At 54.4% G+C, this 24,347-nt stretch overlaps 1 protein-coding gene across 3 annotated transcripts in view; it reads right to left on the minus strand.

The window, feature by feature from the left end:
* Nucleotides 1-24,347, minus strand: part of SDK2 (sidekick cell adhesion molecule 2) — a 266,360-nt gene that overhangs the window by 125,146 nt on the left and 116,867 nt on the right. For all 3 annotated transcript variants that reach the window (XR_005017947.1, XM_036838001.1, XM_036838000.1), the window contains exon 2: nucleotides 20,005-20,164. Coding sequence is in view for 2 of the 3 variants with exons in the window: in XM_036838001.1 (XP_036693896.1) it covers nucleotides 20,005-20,164 (160 nt within the window). In the remaining variant the exon portion in view is untranslated. The remainder of the gene's footprint in view (nucleotides 1-20,004; nucleotides 20,165-24,347) is intronic.

Raw genomic sequence — 24,347 nt, forward strand, 5'->3', positions numbered from 1 at the left:
CGTTCCTCCAGGGAAGGGGGTGAGCGAAGGGGTGTGGGCTGGGTGGTGCGTATGCAGTGAAGGTGGAGAATCAATACGCAGACACGGGGAACTCCTGGAAGGCCCAGGTGAGGTGGTACAAACCCTAGTTTGTAATGGCGTCCCCCCATAGGCACGTGGTATTCTCTAGCAGGGCTCGGTGGCCTTACTTAGGGAGCAAGATGGGTGGGAAAGCTAGAGTGACCCAGGGCTGGGGTTCTTCCAGGAAGCCCTAACAGATGGACCACAACGCCAGGGAGGTAAAGATCCTGGCAAGACTGAGCCGAGATGATGATGTGATGGGTGGGCTGGTTATGGACGATGAGGGCTGAGGGCACGAGGGGCAAGAGGCTGGAGCTGACCAGCGGCACGGGCAGCCTGCGGAACCAGGGGAGAGATGCAGGAGCCTGAGCCCCACCCCAGCCCTGCTGAGGCCGGATCTGCATTTAAGATGTTCCCAGGGTAGAACCCTCCTACGCTGTTGCTGGGAATGTAAATTGGTGCAGCCACTATGGAGAACAGTATGGAGGTGCCTCAAAAAACTGAAAATAGAGTCGCCATATGATCCAGCAATTCTACTCCTGGGCATATATCCGGACAAAACTATAATTCGAAAAGATACACGCACCCAGACGTTCACAGCCGCACCATTTACAATAGCCAAGACATGGAAGCAGCCTAAATGTCCATGAATAGAGAAATGGATAAGGAAGGTGTGGTATATATATACACACATACACACACACATACCCATATATATATAGGAATATTAGCCATAAAAAAGAATGAAATAATGCCATTTGCAGCAACATGGATGGACCTAGAGATTATCATACTAAGTGAAGTAAGTCAGATAGAGAAAGACAAATACCATATGATGTCACTTATATGTGGAATCTAAAGTATGATACAAATGAGTTCATTTGAGTTCAAATCAGTTTGGTGTCTACAAAACAGAAACGCTCACAGACGTAGAGAACAGACTTGTGGTTGCCAAGGGGGAGGTGGGGTGGGGAGGGATGAATTGGGATTTTGGGTGAGCAGATGCAAACTATTACATACGGAATGGAAAAACAAGGTCCTACTGTATAGCGCAGGGAGCTATATTCAATATCCTGTGATAAACCATAATGGAAAAGAATATGAAAAAAATATATATAACTGAATCACTTTGCTGTACAGCAGAAATTAACACAACATTGTAAATCAACTATACTTCAATAAAATAAATTAAAAAAAAAAAGATGTTCCCAGAGTGATTCCTAAGTGCATCGCAGATGGAGACGAGGTCTACAAGGAGGTGGGTCTAGGACAGGTTCGGTGGGCGATGCGAGGGAGGTTGGGGTGTGTGGCCATAGAGCGGAAGGTCTGAATTTAAGGTTTCAGACGTGACCATCCCACGTGAGGACAAGGGCCAGGGGGTGGGCTCCCCAGTCCTCAGTTTCCTGCTCTGTGAGATGACTCTGATTATTGTCTGATAATGAGACTGATCAGTCCCAAAGAATGATAGTCCTGAAGAACCCCGCTTTGGCCTCGGATTTTCACTCTGATCCTAGCTGTGCTACTTGCTAATAAGCAAGGGATCTTAGACAAGAGGCCGAACCTCGTTAAGCCGGGGGCACCACTCCCGTGTAACGGGCAAAATAAGGGCGGCTGCTTTACAGAAAATACGAGTAAGGGCAGTTCTGCTCTAAGGCTTGTTTTGAAAACATGCATTTGTTCCGATGCCACTGATACATTAGGGAACAATCGGAGCATAACTTGAGTTTTGCATCTGCTGCGTGTGCTTTAGTCCGCAAGAAACACTGGGTAAACCCAGAAACCCGCACGCAGCTGAGCGGAGCTGCAGAGTTACCACAATCTGCACGTCCGGGAGATCTCAGCTCCCGTGTGTGTTACGAGCTCACCCGTCCACATCTGGTCTTACAACCCTCCTCTCCATTGCAGACAACCCTCCCTCCACCCTGCACAACAACTCACCGCCGCAACCCACCGATGCCCACTTTCACTAGCAAATTTCAGGCCCTTCGAAAAACGCCAAGTACCATATTTATTGTAGTCTTCACGCATTTCTTAACCACTGAATGTTCGTGAACCCGAGCAATCATCCTCATTATGCTCCTCTCTTTTTTTACATATCCCTAATGAAGTTTTTTTAAAAATAAATTTATTTATTTATTATTTATTTTTGGCTGCGTTGGGTCTTCATTGCTGTGCGTGGGCTTTCTCTAGTTGCGGCGAGCGGGGACTACACTTCGTTGCGGTGCGCGGGCTTCTCACTGTGGTGGCTTCTCTTGTTGCGGAGCACTGGCTTCAGTAGTTGTGGCACGTGGGCTCAGTAGTTGTGGCTCGCGGGCTCTAGAGCACAGGCTCAGTAGTTGTGGTGCACGGGCTTAGCTGCTCCGCGGCATGCGGGATCTTCCTGGACCAGGGCTCAAACTTGTGTCCCCTGCATTGGCAGGCTGATTCTTAACCACTGCGCCACCAGGGAAGTCCCCCTAATGAAGTTTTTGAGGGTGGTTCCCTCACCCTATTTCCCCCATTAGCCCTGTGGTTTTTACTGCACGATTTTGCACAGTGCGGTGACTTTTTTTTTTTTTTTAAACTTTGGGTTTATTTATTTTTTTATGGCTGTGTTGGGTCTTCGTTTCTGTGCGAGGGCTTTCTCTAGTTGCGGCAAGTGGGGGCCACTCTTCATCGCGGTGCGCGGGCCTCTCACTATCGCGGCCTCTCCCGTTGCGGAGCACAGGCCCCAGACGCGCAGGCTCAGTAGTTGTGGCGCACGGGCTTAGTTGCTCCGCGGCATATGGGATCTTGCCAGACCAGGGCTCGAACCCGTGTCCCCCGCATTGACAGGCAGACTCTCAACCACTGCGCCACCAGGGAAGCCCCGAGAAATGTCTTTATGTGTTTGCCATCGTTATTAATCATCTGACCCAGAATGGAGTGCCCACAATGGTCCAGGCACTGCGTTAGGCTCTGGGCGTCAACAGTCATCATAACAACCATAATAATAGCATGACCACTGTCTTCGTGGTATTGGGGTACCCTCAGCTCCTTACATTTAGATGAATGTTACTGCTGCTGCCATATCTGCTTAGAAAGGCCCTGTTCCCCAGTCCCTTGCCCAGTCCCTCATTTCCTTCAGCCAGCCCCCACCCCTCGGACATCTCAGAATCTCAGGGGACAGAAGGGAACAAGGACTTGCTCCTTTTAGAGCAGAAATGACTTTGCCACGGCCCCTTTAATTACCACAAGGGATAACAGCTAATTAATACGAAGGAGGGCGGGGCCGATGTGCATCGCAGAAGCGTTAACTTGCAGCGGGAGCATCCGGTGGGCACGGAGTGCAGGTGATGCTGTGAGCCCGCCAAGCTCTGCCCGACCAGCCTGAGCTTCCTGCATGGCTGAGTCCTGCTCCCTGGTCTTCACCAGACTGCCAATTTCCCCAGGCCAGATGTTTGTGGGATTAATGAATGCTGATTAGGCTTGGGGGATGCACCACTGTCCCCCCGGGGTTCCCTCCAGCTTGCCCAGGCAGGTCGAGGGGAGCTGGGAAGAGGCCTCCCTGGCCGTGCTGCAATGCCTGCTGTTGGCAGCTCAGGCAGGGCGGGGTGTGTGGTGAGCTGCCCATTCCCTTCCCGCCCAGCCCTGGCTCAAGGTCAGAACTGATGTCCTTCCTCTCTACCTGGGGCGAGGCTTCAGGTGGTGCTGCATCTCTCCTTTCCGAGTCCCAAGGCTCAAGCATCCAGGCAGGGAAGGTGTCCACTCCCCGAGCCCTCCCCTAGCTCCCGGCTCTGGGTTGTCTCTCCCTTTGGGAGAGTCTTGGCCACACTTCCACTGAAGTCAGAAAACAGGCACCAACAACTACTAGTGTCCAGAGCTGTGCTGGGGGGCTTGAGAGGCAAATGCTCTAGGGTGTGGTGGGCACAGGTGGAGAAGGAGGGTTTTGGACTGTCTGTGTATTTTACTTGCTGTGTGACCTCGGGCAAGTTGCCTAATCTCTCTGTGCCTCCATTTCCTCATCTATGAAATAGGAGTAATAGTAACAATTACAGTAAATAAACCAGGCAGTTCTAACCACTTTACATATGATAATGCATTTATTCCTCTTTAACTACCCTATGAGGTCCGAATTCATTTTATCCAAATTTGGCAGATGAAAAAGATGAGGAAAGCAAGGCACAGAGAGGCTAAGTAACTTGCCCAAGATCACACAGCCAGTAGGTGGCAGAGCCCCAGGAGGTGGCCCCTAGATTTTGTGCTCTTTACCATGACACCACGGTCCCTACCTGAAGGCACATGGTGAGGATGACATAATACCTGTCACGTGCTTATTAGGACAGGGCCTGGCATGAGGCATGTGGTAAGCACATGCCAAGAGTTAGCTGCCACTGGGATTATTCATGTTCTTCTTCTTATTCACTCAGTGTGTCCTGGGAGAAAGGAGCACTGCCCTAAGCCCCCTCTAACAGCCCCCTAATACCAGGCCCAACGCTTCTGTCCAGCAAGTTAGCCTGAGGAGCAGCATCTGAGCTGCGGCTGCCACGACATCCAGTGTCAGGAGCCCAAGGGTCAGAGCCAACCCCCCGCCTCTCTGTCCTTCCCAACATCTGCTCAGACCCTGGGCAGGGGGCCCCACAAACAACCCCACCGGCCCTGACCGTTCTGGCCTTGGTCCAGCACGACTCACCTCTGACCTCTGCCCATCCTCTCTGGGCTTTCCAAAGTCACCGGCGAAGGTGACTTCAGAGATACTTGGTGGAAGAACTAGACCAGAACCGCGTTAATGGGGCCCTGGGGATCCGCCTGTGAGCTGCCATCTGGAACAGGTGATCTGCGCGGGCTGCCAGGCACCGGCCAGAACTCGGTGGAGCTGGGAGCCTGAAGAGTGTGGTCCGAATGCTTTGCAGCCACTCCACTGGGGACGTGGCGTCCACTCTCCTGTAAATCTGGCCTGGCCTCATGACTTGCCTTCACCCACAGAATGTGGTGGAACATTCCAAAGCCCAGGCCCCGGGAGCCTTGTAGCATCCACGATGGCCCTCTCAGACCACTGCCCCAGACCACCATGCCACAAAGGATGGTAGACCACAGGAAGAGAGACAGGCAGCCCAGCTGTGCCCACCGTGCCCAGCTCCCGCTGACCGCCCGCTGAATGCAAATTCATGAGAGCACCCAGGAGGGGCCAGCACAGAAACGACAAATCGCGGCTGTCTAAGTGACTGAGGTTTGGGGTGGTTTTCTAGACGGCAGGAGGCAACTGACCAGAAGCTGTGGCAGAGGCCAGGCTGGGCGTCTCCTGCGGGCATGGTCCCTGCTCTTTGTATGTTCCCTTGGGGTCGAAGGTGAAGGAGCAGCTGCAGTGGCTGAAGCTTCTGGACGTGCCGCACTGTGGGCCGACCTCCAGGGACTGTGCCCGATCTCTTTCGGGAAGACCATCTTTCTTGGGGACTATTCCCTGTTCTGCAGGCAGGAAGCCCCTCCCTGCTCCCTGCTCACACTGAGCTGTAGAACTCTCCGGCATCTCCCAGCCCCCAGGGGCTGCTGGTTGGAGCTGTAACCCCTGCTCCCACCCCCCCCAAGCCCACCCCCAGGAGGCTCTGTGCCCCAGGGGACTTGGGCAGCCGGCTGGGAGCAGACCTCTTCCTTGGCTAGGGTGGGAAGTTCAGAATCACAGACCCCCCGGCACCCCGTCAGTCAGAAAGCAGAAAGTGGGTCACAGCAGCGACTCCTCCTGGCGGGACAAAGACACAGGGGAGAGACCACCTGAATCCTCCCACACTGAGAAATCCCATGAACGGGCCTGATGGGTCTCTGAGGGGTATGGGTGGGGAGAGAGGAGTCAGGCACCAAGTCAGCCCCCAGGAAGCAGGGGTCATTACCAACTCCCCAGGCATCTGTCTAGACCATTTGCCTGCCTGAGTGCAGAACACAGTCAAGATCGAATTAGTTTTTGTGTCCTGGCTGAGAGCCAAGGTTGGGGGGGCGCCTCCAGGAAGATCTGGGGAAGGGGGAGGAAAGAGAGAGGCTCTCAGGGCAACCTGGCGTCTCCAGACCAGCTGTGTGAGGAGGGAGAATGAACATCTCATTTCCATGCACTGAAGTCTCCCTCATGACAAACATATGTGCCTCCGCTGGGGACCACCTCCCATCCCTCCCCAAGGACCTCGGGCATCATCACACGTCCACTGCCCTATGCCCATCTTTGCGCATTGGTTACCAGGGATTCAGGCCAAATTTACATATGTCAATTTCGGGTGACAGATGATCAGACCCTTCCTAATTTGCATGTTACGTTTCCTAGTGGTAGAAATAAATAGCCTCTGTTCATCAGAGAGCAGCTTTCCTCAGGAGCCTTATCGTGAAAGGCAGCGGAGATGCTTCATGCGCGTGATCTGTCTGTACTCTGGGGAGTCTGGGGGGACGTAGCCACCTGTCCCCAGGGCTGCCCGGATCAGAGAGTAGGAGAGGAGGGGGAGAGAGGGTGTGGCTCATGTGTGCACACCTGTGTGTTCTAGACTGTTCCGTGTAGCGGGGCCGCCAGCGGGTCTACGTCCCTCGCTCCAGCCCTGATTCGCAGCATGACCCTGGACGTGTCGCTTTACCCCCTGGGCCTCAGTTTCTCCATCTATACAATGGGAGGCCTAGTAACATCCTCCTCCAACCACCCAGTGAGCATTAAACTCAGTAACGAGGGCTCACGTGGGCCGTGGATGGGCCCCCAGAGGCGTGCCAGCTGCACAAGTGTCAGTGAGGACACAGGGAGCGGCCCCTCCCCGCCTGCCCCAGCTTCAGGGGGAACCCACGGCTGCAGGGAAATGCCCTCCCTGCCCCACTCCCAAGGGTTCTCAGGGCTGTGAAGCCTCAGAGTGATGTTCTGAACCACGGGGACATAAAGAGGAGTCAGCGGATACCCAAGGGGAGAGAAAGGAGAAGGCAGAGCCTGAGACCCAGGGCCTGGGAATGACCCCCACCCCTAGCTTGCTGCGTCCCCCGCATATCCTGAGGTGCTCAACCTGACGAAGGAAAAATCACCGAATCTAACTGGATCTTGGAATCTTCGCGTTCGCCCATACTCGTAGCCCGATGAGATCCAAGCAGCGCTGGATGGAGACTCAGGGGGCCTGGGAGTGAATTCTAACCCTGACATTAACTCACGTCTCGTCTCCGGGGCAAGTCGTCTTCCTCTCAGGCCACGGTGGTCTGTAAGGTGGCGAGCTTGGCCTGGGGGCCAGGGAGCCATCCTGTGGCTGTGACTCTCCCAAGGCCCCAGGCGTGTGTCCCCCGGCCCCCAGGGCCCTTTGCTCGAGTCCAGCAAGGCAACACCTACCACCCGTCTCCGGCTTCCTCGGCAGTGGGGGGCCCACCCCCTTCCCAAGCCAGGACCCATTAGTGAGAGTGCGGAAACAGGTTGCCACGGAAACCGAGACAGCCAGTGTTTTAGAATCTCTTGCTTCTTTTTTTCCCTCTTTCCCCTCACATTTTGAACTTATTCACCTTAATTGGCATAATTATTGCAACGACACCCTGAGGCCGGGAGAGCCAGCCGTGCCCCTTGCTGCCAACCACCTGCCCTGGTCCTCCGGGGCCTCTCTGCCCGCCTCTCTCCTGGCTTCTCCTGTCACTCCCCATCAGAGTGGCTGGTCCCCTTGGGTCCAGGATGGACCTGTCCTAAAGCAAGGGGAGGCCTCCACCCCCGGGAGGGGGATAGGCCAGGTTTCAGGGCCGCAGGACCCTGTCAGGAGGTGTTCTTGGGCACCTGCAGGGACCGGGCCTGGGCCACTCCAGGTAACTGAGACCCCTTCCACCAATGGCCTCAGCCTCCGCCAAGGCTTTAATGAGCAGGACTGCCCAGAGGAGAGCAGGGTACAGTACCGACACCTGGGGGAGCTGGTGCCTTCCGTCCACGGGGTCAATGCGCGTGGGCCAGGCTCTCAGAGTCTCTGAGCCTCTGGCCTCGTCTGAGCAATGGAGCTGTCACACCCGCCCTGCGCGTCCCGCACCGAGGACCAAATGCAAACGCAGCACTGGCGAAAGTTAACTCTGTGCCACAGCGAGTCCAGTCTCCTGGGGGCAGGAGAGACCCCAGGAGGGACCAGAGGGTGGCCAGCCACCTCCAGCCTCTCCCTCCCACGCCAGGCCCCTGACCCTGGGTCCAGCTAGGAGAGTCTGGGGTGCACTGCTGCCTCACTCTACATCGCTGGTTCTCAGTGGGGGTGACGTAGCCCCCCCCCCCCCCCCGCCCAGGGCACATTTGGCAGCGTCTGGAGACGTTTGTGGTGGTCACATTTCGGGGAGGAAGTTACCAGCCATCTACTGGGTCCGGTCCACAGATCCTGCTACACACCCTACAACGCACAACAAAGAATAACCCCGCCCCGAACGTTACGAGCGCCCAGCTCGAGAAACCCCACTCTCGTTACTACCTTCCTCACGAGCAGCACGGGGTGTCCTCGGAGGGTCCCTCAAACTCTGCTCCCACCCCGCTGCTGCGGGCCCCCTTGGGTGCACAGGCGGGGAGAGCAGGGCAGCTCCCTGCAGCCTTCCCCCCACCCACCCCGGGATCCTTAGGAGCCGGAAGAGGGGCTTCCGGGTCAGGGAGAGGACAGCACGCCCGGCTGGGGGCCTCTTCCTTCTCCTGGTCCACCTCCCCCATCCCTCCCGGAGGATTACGACATTTCTAAACTCGTTAACTTTTAATTACTACCTTCCCTCTGCCCGGGTACGCTGGCTCCATGCCATGTACGTCTCTATTAAAATTCAATTTATGCCCATCATAACTAATTTCTGCACTTCAGCTTTCTCACCAGCAGCCCTGAATTTTCAGACAAGGTGTCCAAACTCACGGTCGAATTGGAGTCAATTCGACCCCGAAGAGGTTGCATATAGACAGATGGGATCTGGCTTTGTTGAGGAAGAAGAGCCCAGACTTCCCAGGAGGGTGGGAATGAGGCCGGGGCCAGAAAGAGTAAGGTGGGGAGAGAGGTAGACGGGATTCGGGATTTATTTGGTGGCTTTCAGGCCACCCTTTCCACTTAACAGAGCCGTCGATGACCAGACACCCTTCTGCATATTTGATCTCATGGACCTTCTCCACCCCTGGGAGGTAGCTACTCGTTTTATTGTTCCCATTTAACAGACTGGGCAACTGAGGCAGGGATGAAGTAGTTTGCCCAAAGGCATACAGTGAGTCAGGGTCGGGACTGAGATTCCCATTGAGGGGTTGCTGACGCTGAACCTTGGAGTATCAGGTAGAAGAGGTGTGTAAGGACAGCACATGTGGAGGAGAGAGGTGAGCAAAAGCACAGCGACGTTAAATAACAGAGACCATCAGGAAATCCGTCCTTCAGCCCATTAGTGCAGGGGGTGGGCGAGAGAAGAGGCTGGAAGGAGAGGCAGGACCAGGCATCAGCCGGCCGCCACCATCACGCTCCTCCCAACGTCCGCTTCTTCACTCCTGTTTTGCCTTGAGGATCCCCTACACTCAGTGCCTCCTTCACTGGCTCCTCAACTTGCCCATCCCACTCTCCTTAGGTCACCGGACATCCGTGTCCCTAAATCTAGCCAAGAGTTGCAGCAGTTGACACAGTTGACCACTTGGTCCTTCTCAAAACACCCTCTTTCCTCCCACGACACCCCGGTCTCCGTTTCCTTCCTCCGTCTTGGCCTCTTGGCCTCACTGTGCTGGGCTGACTGTCACCGCCTTTCTTCTGTCTACCTTCTGGGACCCTAGTGCTCTCTCCTCTGTGCTGGGTCTGCTCCCTCACCCTCCCCATCCCCATGGTTGTCATGGTCACGTGGACTCCGAAATCAAGACCTCCAGCTCGGGCTTTTCTTCTCATCCACTTGCCTGTTGGCCGTCTCAACCCGATGTCTCGCCAACCACCCACCACCATGCGCAGCGACGTCCCGCAAAGCCCCTGCTCTTCCGGTGCCTCCTTCCTCAATCGTCTCACCGCCTGCCTTCCTCCCTTTACTGGCCACGCCCAGCTGATCGAGTCTCATCAATTCCACCTCCCACAGAAGTCTCAGACCCATGCATTCCTCCCATCTCCTCTGTCACCAAGATGGTGCAAGCCATCACCCGTTCCCACCCAGCTGCTGGGCTAAATATTTTTTAAATGGACATCCGATTGTGTCCCTTCCCTGTGAAAAACCATTCAAGGGCTCCACACAGCTTTTCGCAGAAGATAAGAGCACCCCAAGACAGAGGACAAGCCCCACCTTGGTCGGCCCGTCCACTTCTCCAGCATCCTGCCCTCCCTGGCCTTCGTTCGGCGCCCCCCGCCTCGACACGTGGGTGCACCGCTCCCTGGGCAACCCGCCCGCCCGCCGCCAGCCCTGGCTTAACTCTGTGCATCCGGGTCTCAGCTGCCTCACTAACGTCTTCTTTGGCCTGTGCTTTCCCTCAACAGCACTTATCAAAACTGGAGTCCCGTGAATTCCCTGGCGGTCCAGTGGTTAGGGCGCCGCGCTTCCACTGCAGGGGGGCATGGGTTCGATTCCTGATCCGGGAACTAGGATCCCGCGTGCTGGGCGGTGTGGCCAAAAAAACCCCCCCAAAAACAAAAAACAACAAAAAAACTGGAGTTCATTAATACCCGTAGAATTATTTAAACCTGCTTCCCCTCTGGACTGTATGATCTATGCGGGCAGGGGTCTTCCTGTCTTATTGAACACAACGTCAGCAGCACCCAGCACCTGCTGCGCCAGGAGAGCTGCCCCCCCATTCGCTGCCCGGCCACACCCAAGGGCTCTTCCCTTCTCCGTTCAAGCTCGACGACTTCCAGAGGCTGCCCGAAACTCTCTAGGATACTCTCTTGGCCTCCAGCACCTGCCGTGGCTCCTTGGTCCAGGCGCTTACAGGCTGTGAGTGCACACCTTGCCCCTTGGCTGGAACCAACATTTCTAAAGCGCAGCAGGAAGGGGGGCAGGTCTGGCACTGCCTTTGGTCTTGTCCTCCTTGCCTAGCTCCGTGCCAGGCAGGCAGAAGGTCCTAAATCTCCACCTGGTGAACGAATCAGCATCTCCTGATGTTTCTTCATCAGGCTTGGAGGGAGAAGACCTGGTCCATCTTAGTCCTATGACTTTGGGCCCTGGGTGGGGAGCTGAACCAGGAAGATGCATCCCTCATGTCTCTTCCCTTAGGAGTTGCTGACGTCCAGGGATTGAGAACAAGAACCTAGGTGAAAGTGGCCCTCGCGGGCCAAGCATGGGGTGGATGACCATCTGGAGTGTTCGTTATCAAGAGTCAATGTACGTGAAGCACTTAAAGCAGGGCTGGGCCATGCTACATTCCATATGTTAGCCGTGAATAGTTCCTCTGCCATGGTTTAGAAGAAAGCTGGGCCCCAGTGCCACTGCCCTGGCAGAGGACAAGCACGGCAAGACAGCTCGGAGCAGGGGGTGGGACACAAGCTTGGGGTCTGAAAGATCCTGGGTGAAACCTGGCTCTCCAGATCTGGCTGTGTGACCTTGGGCAAGTCGCTGGACCTCTCTGAACTGTGATTCCTAGCTATGAAGCAGAGATAATAATAGCACCAATCTCCCAGAACCGCTGCGGGGAAGAGCGTGGCTTGGTTCCTGGCACCCACGTGGCACGTGCCCTCTGGGAAGCCCACCAGCCTCTGCCTCCCTGGCCTCTGCTGCCTGCTGTCACTTCTAAGGGGAGGCCAGAGGAGAAGGCAGAGACAAAGCAGCTGGCACTGGAGTTTCTTTTCATCCTCTCCTCTGAAGGATTTCAAAGGCTGCAGCTGCTCTGCAGGCGTCCCCTGTTTAGTGACCACAGCCAGGGCCATCTCACGCGTGGGTCTCTGCCTCGACTGGGCTTTCTTCTCCCCACCACCGAGCCTGTGCACCTCCCAGATGCTACAGCTCCACCATAAAGGATGTCGGGCTGGCAGCAGGGCTGAGGACACAGCGGGGGCCAGCCAGACGCCCGGCCTGGCTCACCTGAGCTTCCCCTCCACATACCTGCCCGTCTCCACACCCAGCAGGGCCCATCTGAGGCCTCGGGGGAGGGACTCAGCCTCAGCTGGTCTCACACCCACACGCTTGTCCCCCAGAGGGTCTGAGGGGCCCCCGGCTTCTTGCCTCTTGGGTCAGAGAACGACACACAGTGACAAAAGTGGGGCAGAAGGAACCCAATCGGGAACCTGTGTGCATCTGTGCAGAAAGGACAAAACGCACTCAGGTGACAGACCTCTTGGATCTGCCACTTGCTCCCTGGATGAGCCCAGCCACATTCTGGAACTTCTGTGAGCTTCGGGTTCCTCGTCTGCAAAATGAGGGTAATAACACTTGCTAGTGTTGCTGTGAAATGATGTATATTAAGTTCTTGAAACCGAGTGAGCCTGGATAAACAGTTTTTCTATGGATACGCATGCCTGATTGCGTGTGGGAATCTGTGTGTGTGTGTGTGTGTGTGTGTGTGTGTGTGTGTGTGGTCTGCCTAGCTGATTTGTTTTTCCTATTTGATTTTAAGTGTGAGAATAATTATGGGAGAAAGCATTACCCAGGCGGGACAAAATAATCTGGTTGAGGACTCTGCCAGGATGTGGTCACAAGGACGGGAGGTTAATGACCATACTCCTTCCTCCCCTGCAGCCACTGCCTGACCTGCCATTTCTTGAGCTGGTGGGATAGTCCCCATGCACGCAGCCCTGGCTGGTGACATGGACGCAAACGGAGACTGACCTGATTCAACCTGGAGAGATGCCCCCCCATGGGAGGGAAGGGGGGGGGTGGGAGAGGCTCCAGAGGCAACAGAGAGGACCTGACCTTTACCTGAGTTACTAACCCACAGGGTCAGGAAGTCACACAAACACATCTATGTGCTTTGCACGCTCATAACCATTAAACGTGTATATGAGACTTAGAGAATCATATATAACCAGAGCCCTGTGATCCCTTGGAGGGAGGTGTGTTCACCTGCACACGAGATTTCTGGCGGCTTTGTTATTTGCCCCATTATTCTATCAAGATGACACCCTGTATAATCCTAACAGGTACCCTTTATTTCATGTCTGTTGCACCCGGGACTGGATTTGTCCCATTGAATCTCATTTAATCCTCACGATAACCCTCTAAAGTAGGCATTACTGTGCCCAGTTCCAAAGTGAGAAAACAAACTCAGGGTGGCTAAGTATTTCTGCCCAAAGTCACAGAGCTAGTAAGTGGTAGGAGTGTGATTGTATTCACGTGGGCCTAACCCCAAAGTCCAGGCTATTTCCACTCTGCCCCCATGGATGGATTCAGACCCACAAACTCCCCAGAGTCACTGGTACTCAGAAGGAGGCACTGGCTTTCCTTCTTGTAGATGTCTCTCTCTCTCACACACATACACACATCCCTGGCCCATTCTGGTACAGATCCCACTGAGAATAAACACCCTTGGAGACTGAATGGGAATGCAAACTTCTTCCTCTGGAGACAGGGTGGGAAACAGTTAAATTTACGGCAGTGTTTCCAATCTTCTTCTCACTCAACCTGCTGAGTCAATTCAGCCATCTTTCTGCCTGAAAATTGGATATTATCACTCGACTCAAAACCTGGGGTTTCGGGCTTCCCTGGTGGCGCAGTGGTTGAGAATCTGCCTGCCAATGCAGGGGACACGGGTTCGAGCCCTGGTCTGGGAGGATCCCACATGCCGCGGAGCAACTGGGCCCGTGAGCCACAACTACTGAGCCTGCGCGTCTGGAGCCTGTGCTCCGCAACAGGAGAGGCCGCGATAGTGAGAGGCCCGCGCACCGCGATGAAGAGTGGCCCCCACTTGCCACAACTAGAGAAAGCCCTCGCACAGAAACGAAGACCCAACACAGCCATACATACATACATACATACATACATAAAAAGAATGTAAGCAGACAAGAATAGCATTAAAAAAAAAAAAATAAATAAAAAAATAAAAAAAAATAAAAAAAAATAAAAAAAAATTAAAATGGAGATCGTGGCAAATTTAAAAAAAAAAAAAAAAAAAAACCTGGGGTTTGGATGAGATAGAAAGTCCTCAGCGAAAAGCAGTGGTGAGAGAACCATAATGAGAAGCTGACCAATCTCCTACATGATGGGATTTTCAGTAGGCATTCATTCAAAAGGGGAAACGAACATTTTGTTGAGGCAAAAAGCAAGAAAGTGCTAGAAATCCAATGGGGACATGTCAAAAGGACTCAAGATCCAGCTTGAAGAAGCTCCATTGGCCAACTCTGGGTTACTACGAGCGTCCAAATAATGATGGGAATGGATTAAATTAAGAAAAATTAAAAAGAAAAAATTATCCGTGAGTTTGTACTGATGCTAAATTATTTTAAAGGGGATGAGAAAGGAAAGATCTCTTTCAAGAAAGAATGCCAACTGGGCTTCCCTGGTGGCACAGTGGTTAAGAATCTGTCTGCCAATGCAAGGGACACGGGTTCGAGCCCTGGCCTGGGAGGATCCTACATTCTGCGGAGCAACTAAGCCTGGGCACCACAACTACTGAGCCTGAGCTCTAGAGCCCGCAAGCCACAACTACTGAGCCCACGTGCCACAGCTACTGAAGCCAGCGCACCTAGAGCCCGTGCTCCGCAACAAGAGAAGCCACAACAATGAGAAGCCTGCGCACTGCAACGAAGAGTAGCCCCCGCTCACCGCAACTAGAGAAAGCCCGCGCACAGCAATAAAGACCCAACACAGCCAAAAATAAAAGAAAGAAAGAAAGAAAGAGCCAACTAATATAAGTAAAAGGAATGATGGAAAATCTGCTTATCACAACCACCTTGGTAATAATTGATTCAGGTAAGACTCATCAATGACTATTAAACCACTGGGTGGGAGATTCCTGGGGAGGAGAATATTCACAGAGTCTCAAGTTATCATTCAAAGGGGAGACGATACATCAATACCTGGACGAGGGAGAAATCTAGTGAACATCACCTTGACCAGTTGGTAAGACCTACCATCACCGATAATGGTGCAAACTGACTTAGGGTGCCTGTAATTGTGAAGCGTTGAAATGGATGTATATCTACATAATATTCTTGGAGGACATCTTGCAAAACTGGCTGAACTCTCAAAAATGTCAATGCCGTGAAAGATAGGAAAGAAAAATGAGCAATAGTTCTAGATTTAAGGAGTCTAAAGAGTCATGACAACTAAATCCAATGTGTGGTCCTTGATCAGATCCTGTATTGAACGACAACAATAAAAATGTCCACAAAGGATATAATTGGGACAGATGGAGAAATTTGAATGTGGACTGTGTGTCAGACAGTAGTATTATATCAATGTGCAATTTCCTGAGTGTGAAAATTTTGTGGCAGTTCTGTAGGAAAATGCCTTGCTTTTAGGAAATTCTATTTAGGGGTGAATTGACATGATGTCTGCAACTAACTCTTAAATAATTCAGCAAAAAAGATGCGTGCATCTACGTGTGCACAGAATGAGCAAGAGAGAGTACAAATGATACAAAATATTAACTGAGGAATGGTAAAAAGGTATACAGGTGTTTACGGTACTATCTTATAATTCTTCCAAGATTTGAAAATTTTCAAAATAAAAAAAAAAGAAAGAAGGAAGGAAAAATACCTGCTATGAGCCAGGCCCTCACAGGAGGCAGGGGTGGTAAAGTGGACACAGGGGGCTACTGTCTGCCCCACCACCCTTTTCCCTTCTTCTGCTAAGAGCTCTCACCCTCCTTTCCACCACGTGGCTCTAGTGTGGGGGCTGCCGCAAAACGTCCTATGGCTCGGAGTAGACACATGATGCAGGCCTGGCCAATCACAGCACTCCATGCTGCTTCCCATCGGGATTGGTCAGGGCAGATCCAAGCTGGACCAATCAGAATCCTTCCCTGGGACTTTCTACATGGAACTCCTATGGGGAAATTCCTTCTACTCTGAAATCATGTGGCTGTGAGCCTGTGATTCCCAAACTTCTCAGTGTCACTCACCGCATGAGAATGAAGTCTGAACCCAGAGGCGGGCACAGCTGAGCAGCCCAAAGGGGAGAGGGCCTGGCAGTATCAAGTTCTTGGTTCTGAAATTCCTGGAACCTCCAGGAACCTGAGATTCCTGGAACCTCCAAGGTGCCTGAGGCTCTCACTTCATTCTGTGGTTTATTTGCAGGCTCTCATGTAAATAATTAGAAGGCGATGTATTATGGACAGTCACAAAGGGCAGAGAGAGGCAGAAATGAGTGTGTGTGTGTGTGTGTGTGTGTGTGTGTGTGTGTGTGTGTGTGTGTGTGTCTTTGAGAGAGAGACAGAGAGAGAGATTTATTGAGAACACATATGTGTACTATCAGGAAAGGCTTTCCAAAAGAGATGGAACCCTGCAGGAGAGAGACAGAAGGTTCTGAAAGGGGCAATATTCCAAGTGGAGGGGACAGGACAGTTTGGACAAAGGCAGAAAAAAGGGCATGTGGAAGGAACTGTCCTGGGACCCGTGGTGTGAGGGTCCTGTTTGGTGGGAGTGTGTTACCTCAGATGGGAACAGCAGGAGCTAAAGCAGGTGCTATCAGGGGCAGAACATGAAGAGCTCTGAAGGCCACACTGAGGAGTGTAGATCTTTCCCTGTGGGAACAGCTCATTTTTTAAAAAAATTAATTTAATTTATTTATTTTTGGCTGTGTTGGGTCTTCGTTGTGGTGCACAGGCTTCTCATAGCGGTGCCTTCTCTTTGTTGTGGAGCACAGGCTCTAGGTGCGCGGGCTTCAGTCGTTGTGGCACGCGGGCTCAGTAGTTGTGGCTCGCGGGCTCTAGAGCGCAGGCTCAGTAGCTGTGGCGCACGGGCTTAGTTGTTCCACGGCATGTGGAATCTTCCCGGACCAGGGCTCGAACCCATGTCCCCTGCACTGGCAGGTGGATTCTTAACTACTGCGCCACCAGGGAAGCCCACAGCATATTTTTGATTAGAGGAAAATCCTGACTGACTTGTCCTCGGGCACACGGCACGCCCCCTGCTGTAACGGCCAGCCTTTCTGGGGGTGAGGAGGCAGGAGGATGAGTTTCCCGAATGGACTTTCCTTTACGTCTCCCTGAATAACTTCCACCCAACCAAGCTCTGAAACGGAGCTTTGTTTTCTAGAACGTGCAGAGCGCAGTTAGCAGAAAGATGCTTAGGACACACACGGAGGAGGCGATGGCTTCAGTCTTTCTTCAATGCGAGGCAGTGTGGCGGGCGGTAAAGAATTCAAGCCCTGTAGTCATCTGACTTATATGTGAAGCCCAACTCAACAACTTGACCTTGGGTGGACTGTTTCATCTCTCTAAACCTCAGTTTGTTTGTCTGTAGAATGGAGAAAACACTGGAACCTACTCATAGGATTGCTGGCAGGATTAAACAAGATGCTCTCAGCGCGCCCATCATAACGTCTGCCAGGTAATAAATTCTTTTTCAGTGCCCATGACTGTTATCATTACCATCATCAACAGCTGCACCCTGACAACCACCTGGATGCCTCCAGGGGCAGGTTGCTGAGTGTGTCCAGAGGAAGCCCATTCCATCGTTGGGCAAGTCTGAACCTGAAGCCGAGCCAGAATCTGCTTCTGTGTAATGCCCACCCCACGTCCTTGCAGCTTCAGGCACCAAAAGAATGGCCGTGAACCAGACAAAGAACCAACTCTCCTCCTCCTCCTGGGTCCTGCCTCCAGCTCAAGTCAAGGGCAAGGACACCACCAAGAGCGTGGTACGCCATCGGCATGCTCCTGGGGTGCCCATTCAAGCATGTTCACCACCCAAGCGGCTGCAGGGGCTTTTCATGGACACTGTCTAAACTGCCCAGGGTGCCAGACAGCATTCAGGAATGGCTCTGGGCCCCAGCTGAAAACCATCCCAGGGACCACACCGGGAGGCCCCTCTGGTCTCCTTGTGGCTCCCTGGAGAACCGAGGCCCAGAGTGGCCAGCACTGGAGGGCCTCCTGCATCCTGGTCCAGGTCTCTCACCAACCACAGAGGGGAGGGTGGTCCTCCTGCCCCGGCCTCTCCTGCCCCCTCCTTTGCCAAAGTGGCCACTCCCACTGAAACCAAGCAGAACCTTGTGGGGCTCCTGGGCACCAAAGTCTTTCTGTGTCCCCCATGCCTTGTTTGTAGGGAATAGCCTTCAGCCTCCATGACCTTCCCTGAATCCCAAAGGGCAGATCAGAACAGTTGCTAATCAGGGAAGGGAGGGGATGCAGAGACAAGGGAGGAGTATTCAAGAAACAATAGTGCAGCCTTGGGGCAGGTCCTGGTTCCCTCTCAAGGGGTACACATAACAATATCTTTGAGCTCTTTACAGAACTAAAACCCCCAACAAATGGAAGATGAACTATTTGATGAAGCATTCTTCATTTCAGAGAGAAGGTCACAGTTTGATAACCTCAAGAACCACAGAAGCTCATCAAGAGGCCACCTGACGGGCCTCCCTGGTGGCGCAGTGGTGCAGGGGAACACGGGTTCGAGCCCTGGTCCAGGAAGATCCCACATGCCACGGAGCAACTAAGCCTGTGTGCCACAACTACTGAGCCTGTGTGCCACAACTACTGAAGCCCTCACGCCTACAGCCCGAGCTCCGCAACAAGAGAAGCCACCGCAATGAGAAGCCTGCGCACCGCAATGAAGAGTAGACCCCGCTCACCGCAACTAGAGAAAGCCCGCACGCAGCAACGAAGACCCAGCGCAGCCAAAAATAAATAATAAGTAAATTTATTAAAAAAAAAAAAAAAAAGAGAGACCACCTGCGGCCAGAGTAAAGGAGTGCAGGCCCTGCACACACCCTAACCTTATCTGTAACCCCACCCTTGAACTATTGCTATAAAACTCCTCACCAAATCATCACAGGTTGGGACACAGTTTTTGAGGGCATGAGCCCACTGTGTCCCCCTTTGCCTGGCAAAGCAATTAAGCTATTCTTTTCTACTTCACCCCAAACTGTGTCTCTGAGATTTGGCACTGGTGCACAGAGGCCGAATTTTCGGCTCTCATCACCATCCCATCCAGGCCAGGGCTGGGGCAGAAGAAACCTGGGCATGGGGGTCACCCCAAACTCTGGCCTCCCTGCTTCATGAAGAAAAGGATGGTTTTCTGGAAAGGACCGATTCTCAAGCGATTAAATCCCCCTCCTCTCATTTGCATTCCTGTCCCTGGCGGCAGATTTGTATCAACATCCCCAGGGCAAGACAATCTTGTTTCCCCAACAAAACCAATTATGCACATCAGGCCTGGGGATTAATCATCAGGCACAGGGTCAGAAGCCAACAAAAAAGGCCAAGATAGGGGGATAGGAGCAGGGGGAAGGAGAGCCGGGAAAAAGGCTGGAGGCTACCCGGCTTGGGGAGTAGCTGCCCCATTGCTCACTCTTCTAGTAGCAAACTTGCCCTCGCTGAGACCCTGTTTCTCTCTCTCTCTGTTCTCCCTTATCCCCACTTGGCAGTGTCCTGGGGAAGGAAGGGCAGCCCAACCCAGAGCCCAGTGCAAGGGCACAGCAGGGAGTGGAGATAAGCCCAAAGGCCCTGGGGGGGTGGGTCCCGCCTCCATGTCCCCCCTGAATTGCCCTCCCAAATAGAATCTGTCCGCCCCTTACAGACCCCAGGTAGCTGCATGCCCTACCCCTCTGCTGGACCCAGGCCCCACCAATAGCTCCCCCGAGAGAGCAGGGTTCTTAGTGGGGAGGGGAGGTGGGGATCTGGTCACAGCCGTGGCCACAGTCTAGCTGCTGGCAGCGGGCTACTCTACCTCAGTCATCACCTCTGCCCCGTCCACGGTTGCCTGGGCCACCCTGTCTGGGCAGCTCGCCCAGCCCACCACCCAGCCATCTTCTGCTGGGTGCAGCAGGGCAGCGTCTTCTCACCCTGGGGAAGGGCGGCCTTGGCCCCCTACTTCTGTCACCCCAGCCTCCCAGCAACACTGGAGCAGGAGCTCCCCCACCCAAACTGCCACACGGCGCCCCTGCCCACTGCCCTGGCACCCCCTCAGGACACAGCAGGACCCTGGCGGCTGCGTGGGAAGAAGGGGGCGGCACGCTTGCCTGTACTCCAGAGAGAACTTGGTCAGCTCCCTGTCGTTGTGGAGCCACTTGAACTCCAGTGGCCAGCTGCCCTCGGCCATGCACGTGAGTACCAGGCGATTCCCCTCCAGGTGCACCTGCGTCCGCGCCGGCTCCGTCTTGAAGTAGGGGGCCACGTCATCTGCGGGAAACAGAGACACAACGTTGCTGGTTATCACTGGCTCACCTGCCTGCGGTTGCTCAGCTGGAGCCCTGAGGCCCCGAGGCAGACGGGGCAGGTGCAGCGGGCAACCTGCCGAGGTCACATGCCTGGGAAGAACTTGAACTCAGGTCAGTCTGACTTCAGGGCTTGTCTTCAGAGTGAGTTCTCCCCGCCACCCTCCTCCCAGACCCCACCAGGCTCACCACCACTGCTGCCACCCCTTACGCTCCAGTACCTTCCATCTCTCTCCCCTCGGGATCCCCATCCAGTCCATACCCTTTGCTTCTGGTTTCTCCTTCCAGAGCAGAAGCGGTTGGGGGGGGGGGGCGGGGGGACGGCGCTTACTGCACTTCAGCCAAAGGGAATATAAATGTCACAAGGGAAAGGGAAACAGGGACACCTGCGCTGACAGAAGCGGCAGGTGATGGGGGTGTCCTGAGTCCTGCTTCTCAAGGCTGGAGGAAGCCCTGCAAAGGCATCAAGGGCAGAGTCCCTCCAGTGGGCCCCCTCCACTGCCAGGCGGCTTGATCTTCCATCCCGGGTCCTGGGCCAGCCTGCCTCGGCCTCCCCATTCGCACACCAGGTGGCCGTCGGGGCAGAGGAAGTGGCACTGCTGGGCCGTGGGTGTGGGTCCAGCGGTTGCTATGCTCCCTACGCTAACCCTGTGACCTGCCTCAGTCCAGCCAAGCACGAGGCCCCCCCCCCCCCCGGCGGCTGCCCTCGAAGGAGACAATGCACTCCGGATCCCGGACTTCAGGGGACCACTCAGACCAACAGCTTTGGGTGCAAATAGAGGCCTTCTGCCCTCTGGCCAGTGGGAAAAAGGGCAGAAGTGAAACAGACAAGGGGGTTGACAAAAGGACAGGGAGAGAGGGGGGAACAGGGAGAGGGTCTCCGAGCCCATCACTGAGCAGACCTGCCCTTTAGGGGATGGGCTAGGCTGGCGGAGGAGCCAGAATCTGGAAACAACACAAGGGCTAAAGCACCTGCTAGGTTCTGGGCTGTTCCCGGGGCTTTAACATACGCTCATTTAAACCACACGCAAGCCCACAACCAGACAGGATCATAACCCACTTTTTAGAGAGCGGTTAGAAACCCGCCCAGGGTAACACAGCTGGAAGGGGAGGAGCCAGCCCTGCAGGTGATGGAGGGAGCGAGCTCCAGAAAGCACCATTCACCAGCTCACCCACTTATCACCTGGCGCTCACAGCAGCGCTCCCGTTGTGGTAAGGGATACCGCTCGGGGACCCCACGGCCACGTGCCGCTAAAGGGGAGCCAGGTCCAGACTTGCCAGACCCAAGTGCAAGCACCTTCCACCCATCACACTGTGCCCCGAGGGGTGGGCAGTGCTCAAAGCCAGGAAGCCGCTGGCAAGCCAGGCACCGGGCATCCCGACCTCCAGCCCCGTGGTGGGGGAGGGGTCCTGGCACCACATCCAGTCTGTGCTCAGCCTGCGACTCTCAGCTGCCTGGGCGTGGACAAGCATTCACCTTTCTGAGTCTCAGCTTCTCCACCAGGAGCCACGGGAAGAGAACTAGCCACCTTGATATCGCAAGGGTTCAATGAGATAGGAATTGTGAAAACGCTAGGTCCGTGCTTGGCCCAGGGTAAATGTTCTGCAAATGTTCATTTCTTTCCCAACATCAAAGAGTGGGTGTCCCCACCAGGGTGGGTGTCCCATCATCCTCGGCGCTGGCTGATGCCCCAGATACGCCTTGGTCGGAGCGCTAACTTTCCCCTGGGGGTCCAGAGGGTGAAAACCATAAGACGCTATTCTTTTGGCCTAAGATATGGAAGAGGAAGGGGCACGTGTCAGGAGTCGGGGAGGGGGTGACTTCAAGGGTGGCAGGGACTGAATCAAGACGCGGCCCGGCAGGCTGGTCAGCCCACTGGGGGTGGGGGCATCGGGGCCCCTCCTGCATCACACGTTGAATCTCTGGAGCATCAGTGGGGCCTCACCCTCAGATTTAACCAGAATTGGGCACCCTTGGTTTTCAGATAAGGCTCAGCACCTGTGACAAAGCCTCACTCTGAGCTTACACACAGACTGACAACTCAAGACAAGCCGGAACGCACGCAGGTCTGGGACCCAGGTCAACCTGCGGGCTGCACCGCATTCCCATCTCCTCCGTCTCCACTGGGGACTGCGTGACTGAGTCTTCCTTGAACCCCATCCCTGCTACTGACCCTCCCCGTGGGGGCCACTGGAGGGCAGGCCCGGGGGTGGGCCAAGGGCGGCTGGAGAGCAGGTGCAGACACACGCAAGAGGCGCACCCTGGACCCGCCTGCCCCACCTCGTCTCTCTGTGTGACGGCTCAGGTTCCCGTCTTGGAGTTGACGCTGCCTGTTCGCAGGTCTCTCCCTCACTCTTAACGACTGTCATGTGAGCACACTGCCTTCAAGGTGGTTGTTCGCAGGTCTCTCCCTCACTCTTAACGACTGTCATGTGAGCACACTGCCTTCAAGGTGGTTGTTCGCAGGTCTCTCCCTCACTCTTAACGACTGTCATGTGAGCACACTGCCTTCAAGGTGGTTGAAAAGGCACCTCTTGATATGAAGAACCTAGGGGCAGGACAGGAATAAAGACGCAGACGTAGAGAATGGACTTGAGGACACGGGGAGGGGGAGGGGGAAGCTGGGGCGAAGTGAGAGAGGGGCATGGACGTATATACACTACCAAATGTAAAAATAGCTAGCTAGTGGGAAGCAGCCGCATAGCACAGGGAGATCAGCTCGGTGCTCTGTGACCACCTAGAGGGGTGGGATAGGGAGGGTGGGAGGGAGACGCAAGAGGGAGGGGATATGGGGATACAAGTCTGCATATAGCTGATTCACTTTGTTGTACGGCAGAAACTAACGCAACATGGTAAAGCAATTATACTCCAATAAAGATGTTAAAAAAGAAAAAAAGAAAAGGCGCCTCTTCTAGAGTGTGTCCTGGGAGAGTGGCCGCCACGCCGGATCCCTGGCTTCGGGGTCCTAGCGCACCTCTGGAGGTGGCGGAGGGCAGAGAGGGAGGCAAGCCCCCATTTGCCAAGGAAAACGATTCCCCACCCCTCGGAGGCAGCCGGCTGGCTCTCAGTTTAACAAATGGACACATTCGCACTTCAAAGGCGCATTCATTCTCCAGCAGCTTTCAAGAGCCCTTTGAATCGCGTCTTTAAGAACCCTCTGTTAGCTCCTGTCATCCCTTGTTTGTTTTAAAACAACAACATTCCCAGCCCCCACTGATTAAATCCCTTCGAGGCGGGCCGACTCAGAGCCAGAACAGTCGGTGCACGTGCGCGCGGGAGCACACGCGCTCTGCACCCAAACCCTCGCCTCCGCAACCCGGCTCCCTGGGAGACGCGCCCCCATGTCTGCATTTGCCAGTTCGTTCCTCAGGCTCTCCTGGGGGTGGGGTGGGGTGCCCGTCTAGAGCCGAATGGCTTTTGCTCGGATGGGTTGATTCCAGAGGCCACTGGAGACAATGACTTGGGGGAAGTGGAGGGGGGAGGGATGCGGTTAGCCTTTCCTGAGAACCTGCTGGGTACCCAGCTCAGAGCTACATCCCTCATCCCAAGTTATCCTAACAAGGCGGTCTGGCAGAAGCCGAGGCTCCCTTCCCCAGGTCCCTGCTATGCGGTCACGCCTCCTTTTCCTGAAAGGCTAAAGGCCCCCTCCTCTCTGGGTACAGGGATGTGGGAGGGAGGCCCTATGCGGAGCCGAGAGCCAGGGCAGGGAGTCCAGCCAGGCGGTTTTCCTGGATGCGCTGGCCCTGCCCCAAAGCAGGGGCACTGGGAGTGCGTGAGCCATTGAAGGAAAGACTCTGATGGGAAAAGGATGCTGGCGGGAACAGCAGTGTGTGCGTTTGTGTCTGTGTGTGTGCCTGTCTTTGAGCGTCTGTGCCTGTGTGCACATGTGTATGTACGTAGGTATGTGTTCACGTGTGTGTCTCTGTGTGTGTGTCTGCATGCACATCTGACGGCATGTGTATCTGTATGTCTGAGTGCGAATCTATCTCTGTGTGTGTGTGTGTGCGTGTGTGTGTGTGCGCGCGCTTACGTGCAGGAACAGATTTCTGTGTCATGACTGCACAGGTGGGTAACACAAATCATTGACCTTGGGCAGGTTACTTCGACTTTTTGCACCTCAGTTTCCTTAGCTGTAAATTGGGGATAT

The sequence above is a fragment of the Balaenoptera musculus genome, chromosome 20 (assembly GCF_009873245.2).
Source record: "Balaenoptera musculus isolate JJ_BM4_2016_0621 chromosome 20, mBalMus1.pri.v3, whole genome shotgun sequence".
Taxonomy (NCBI): domain Eukaryota; kingdom Metazoa; phylum Chordata; class Mammalia; order Artiodactyla; family Balaenopteridae; genus Balaenoptera; species Balaenoptera musculus.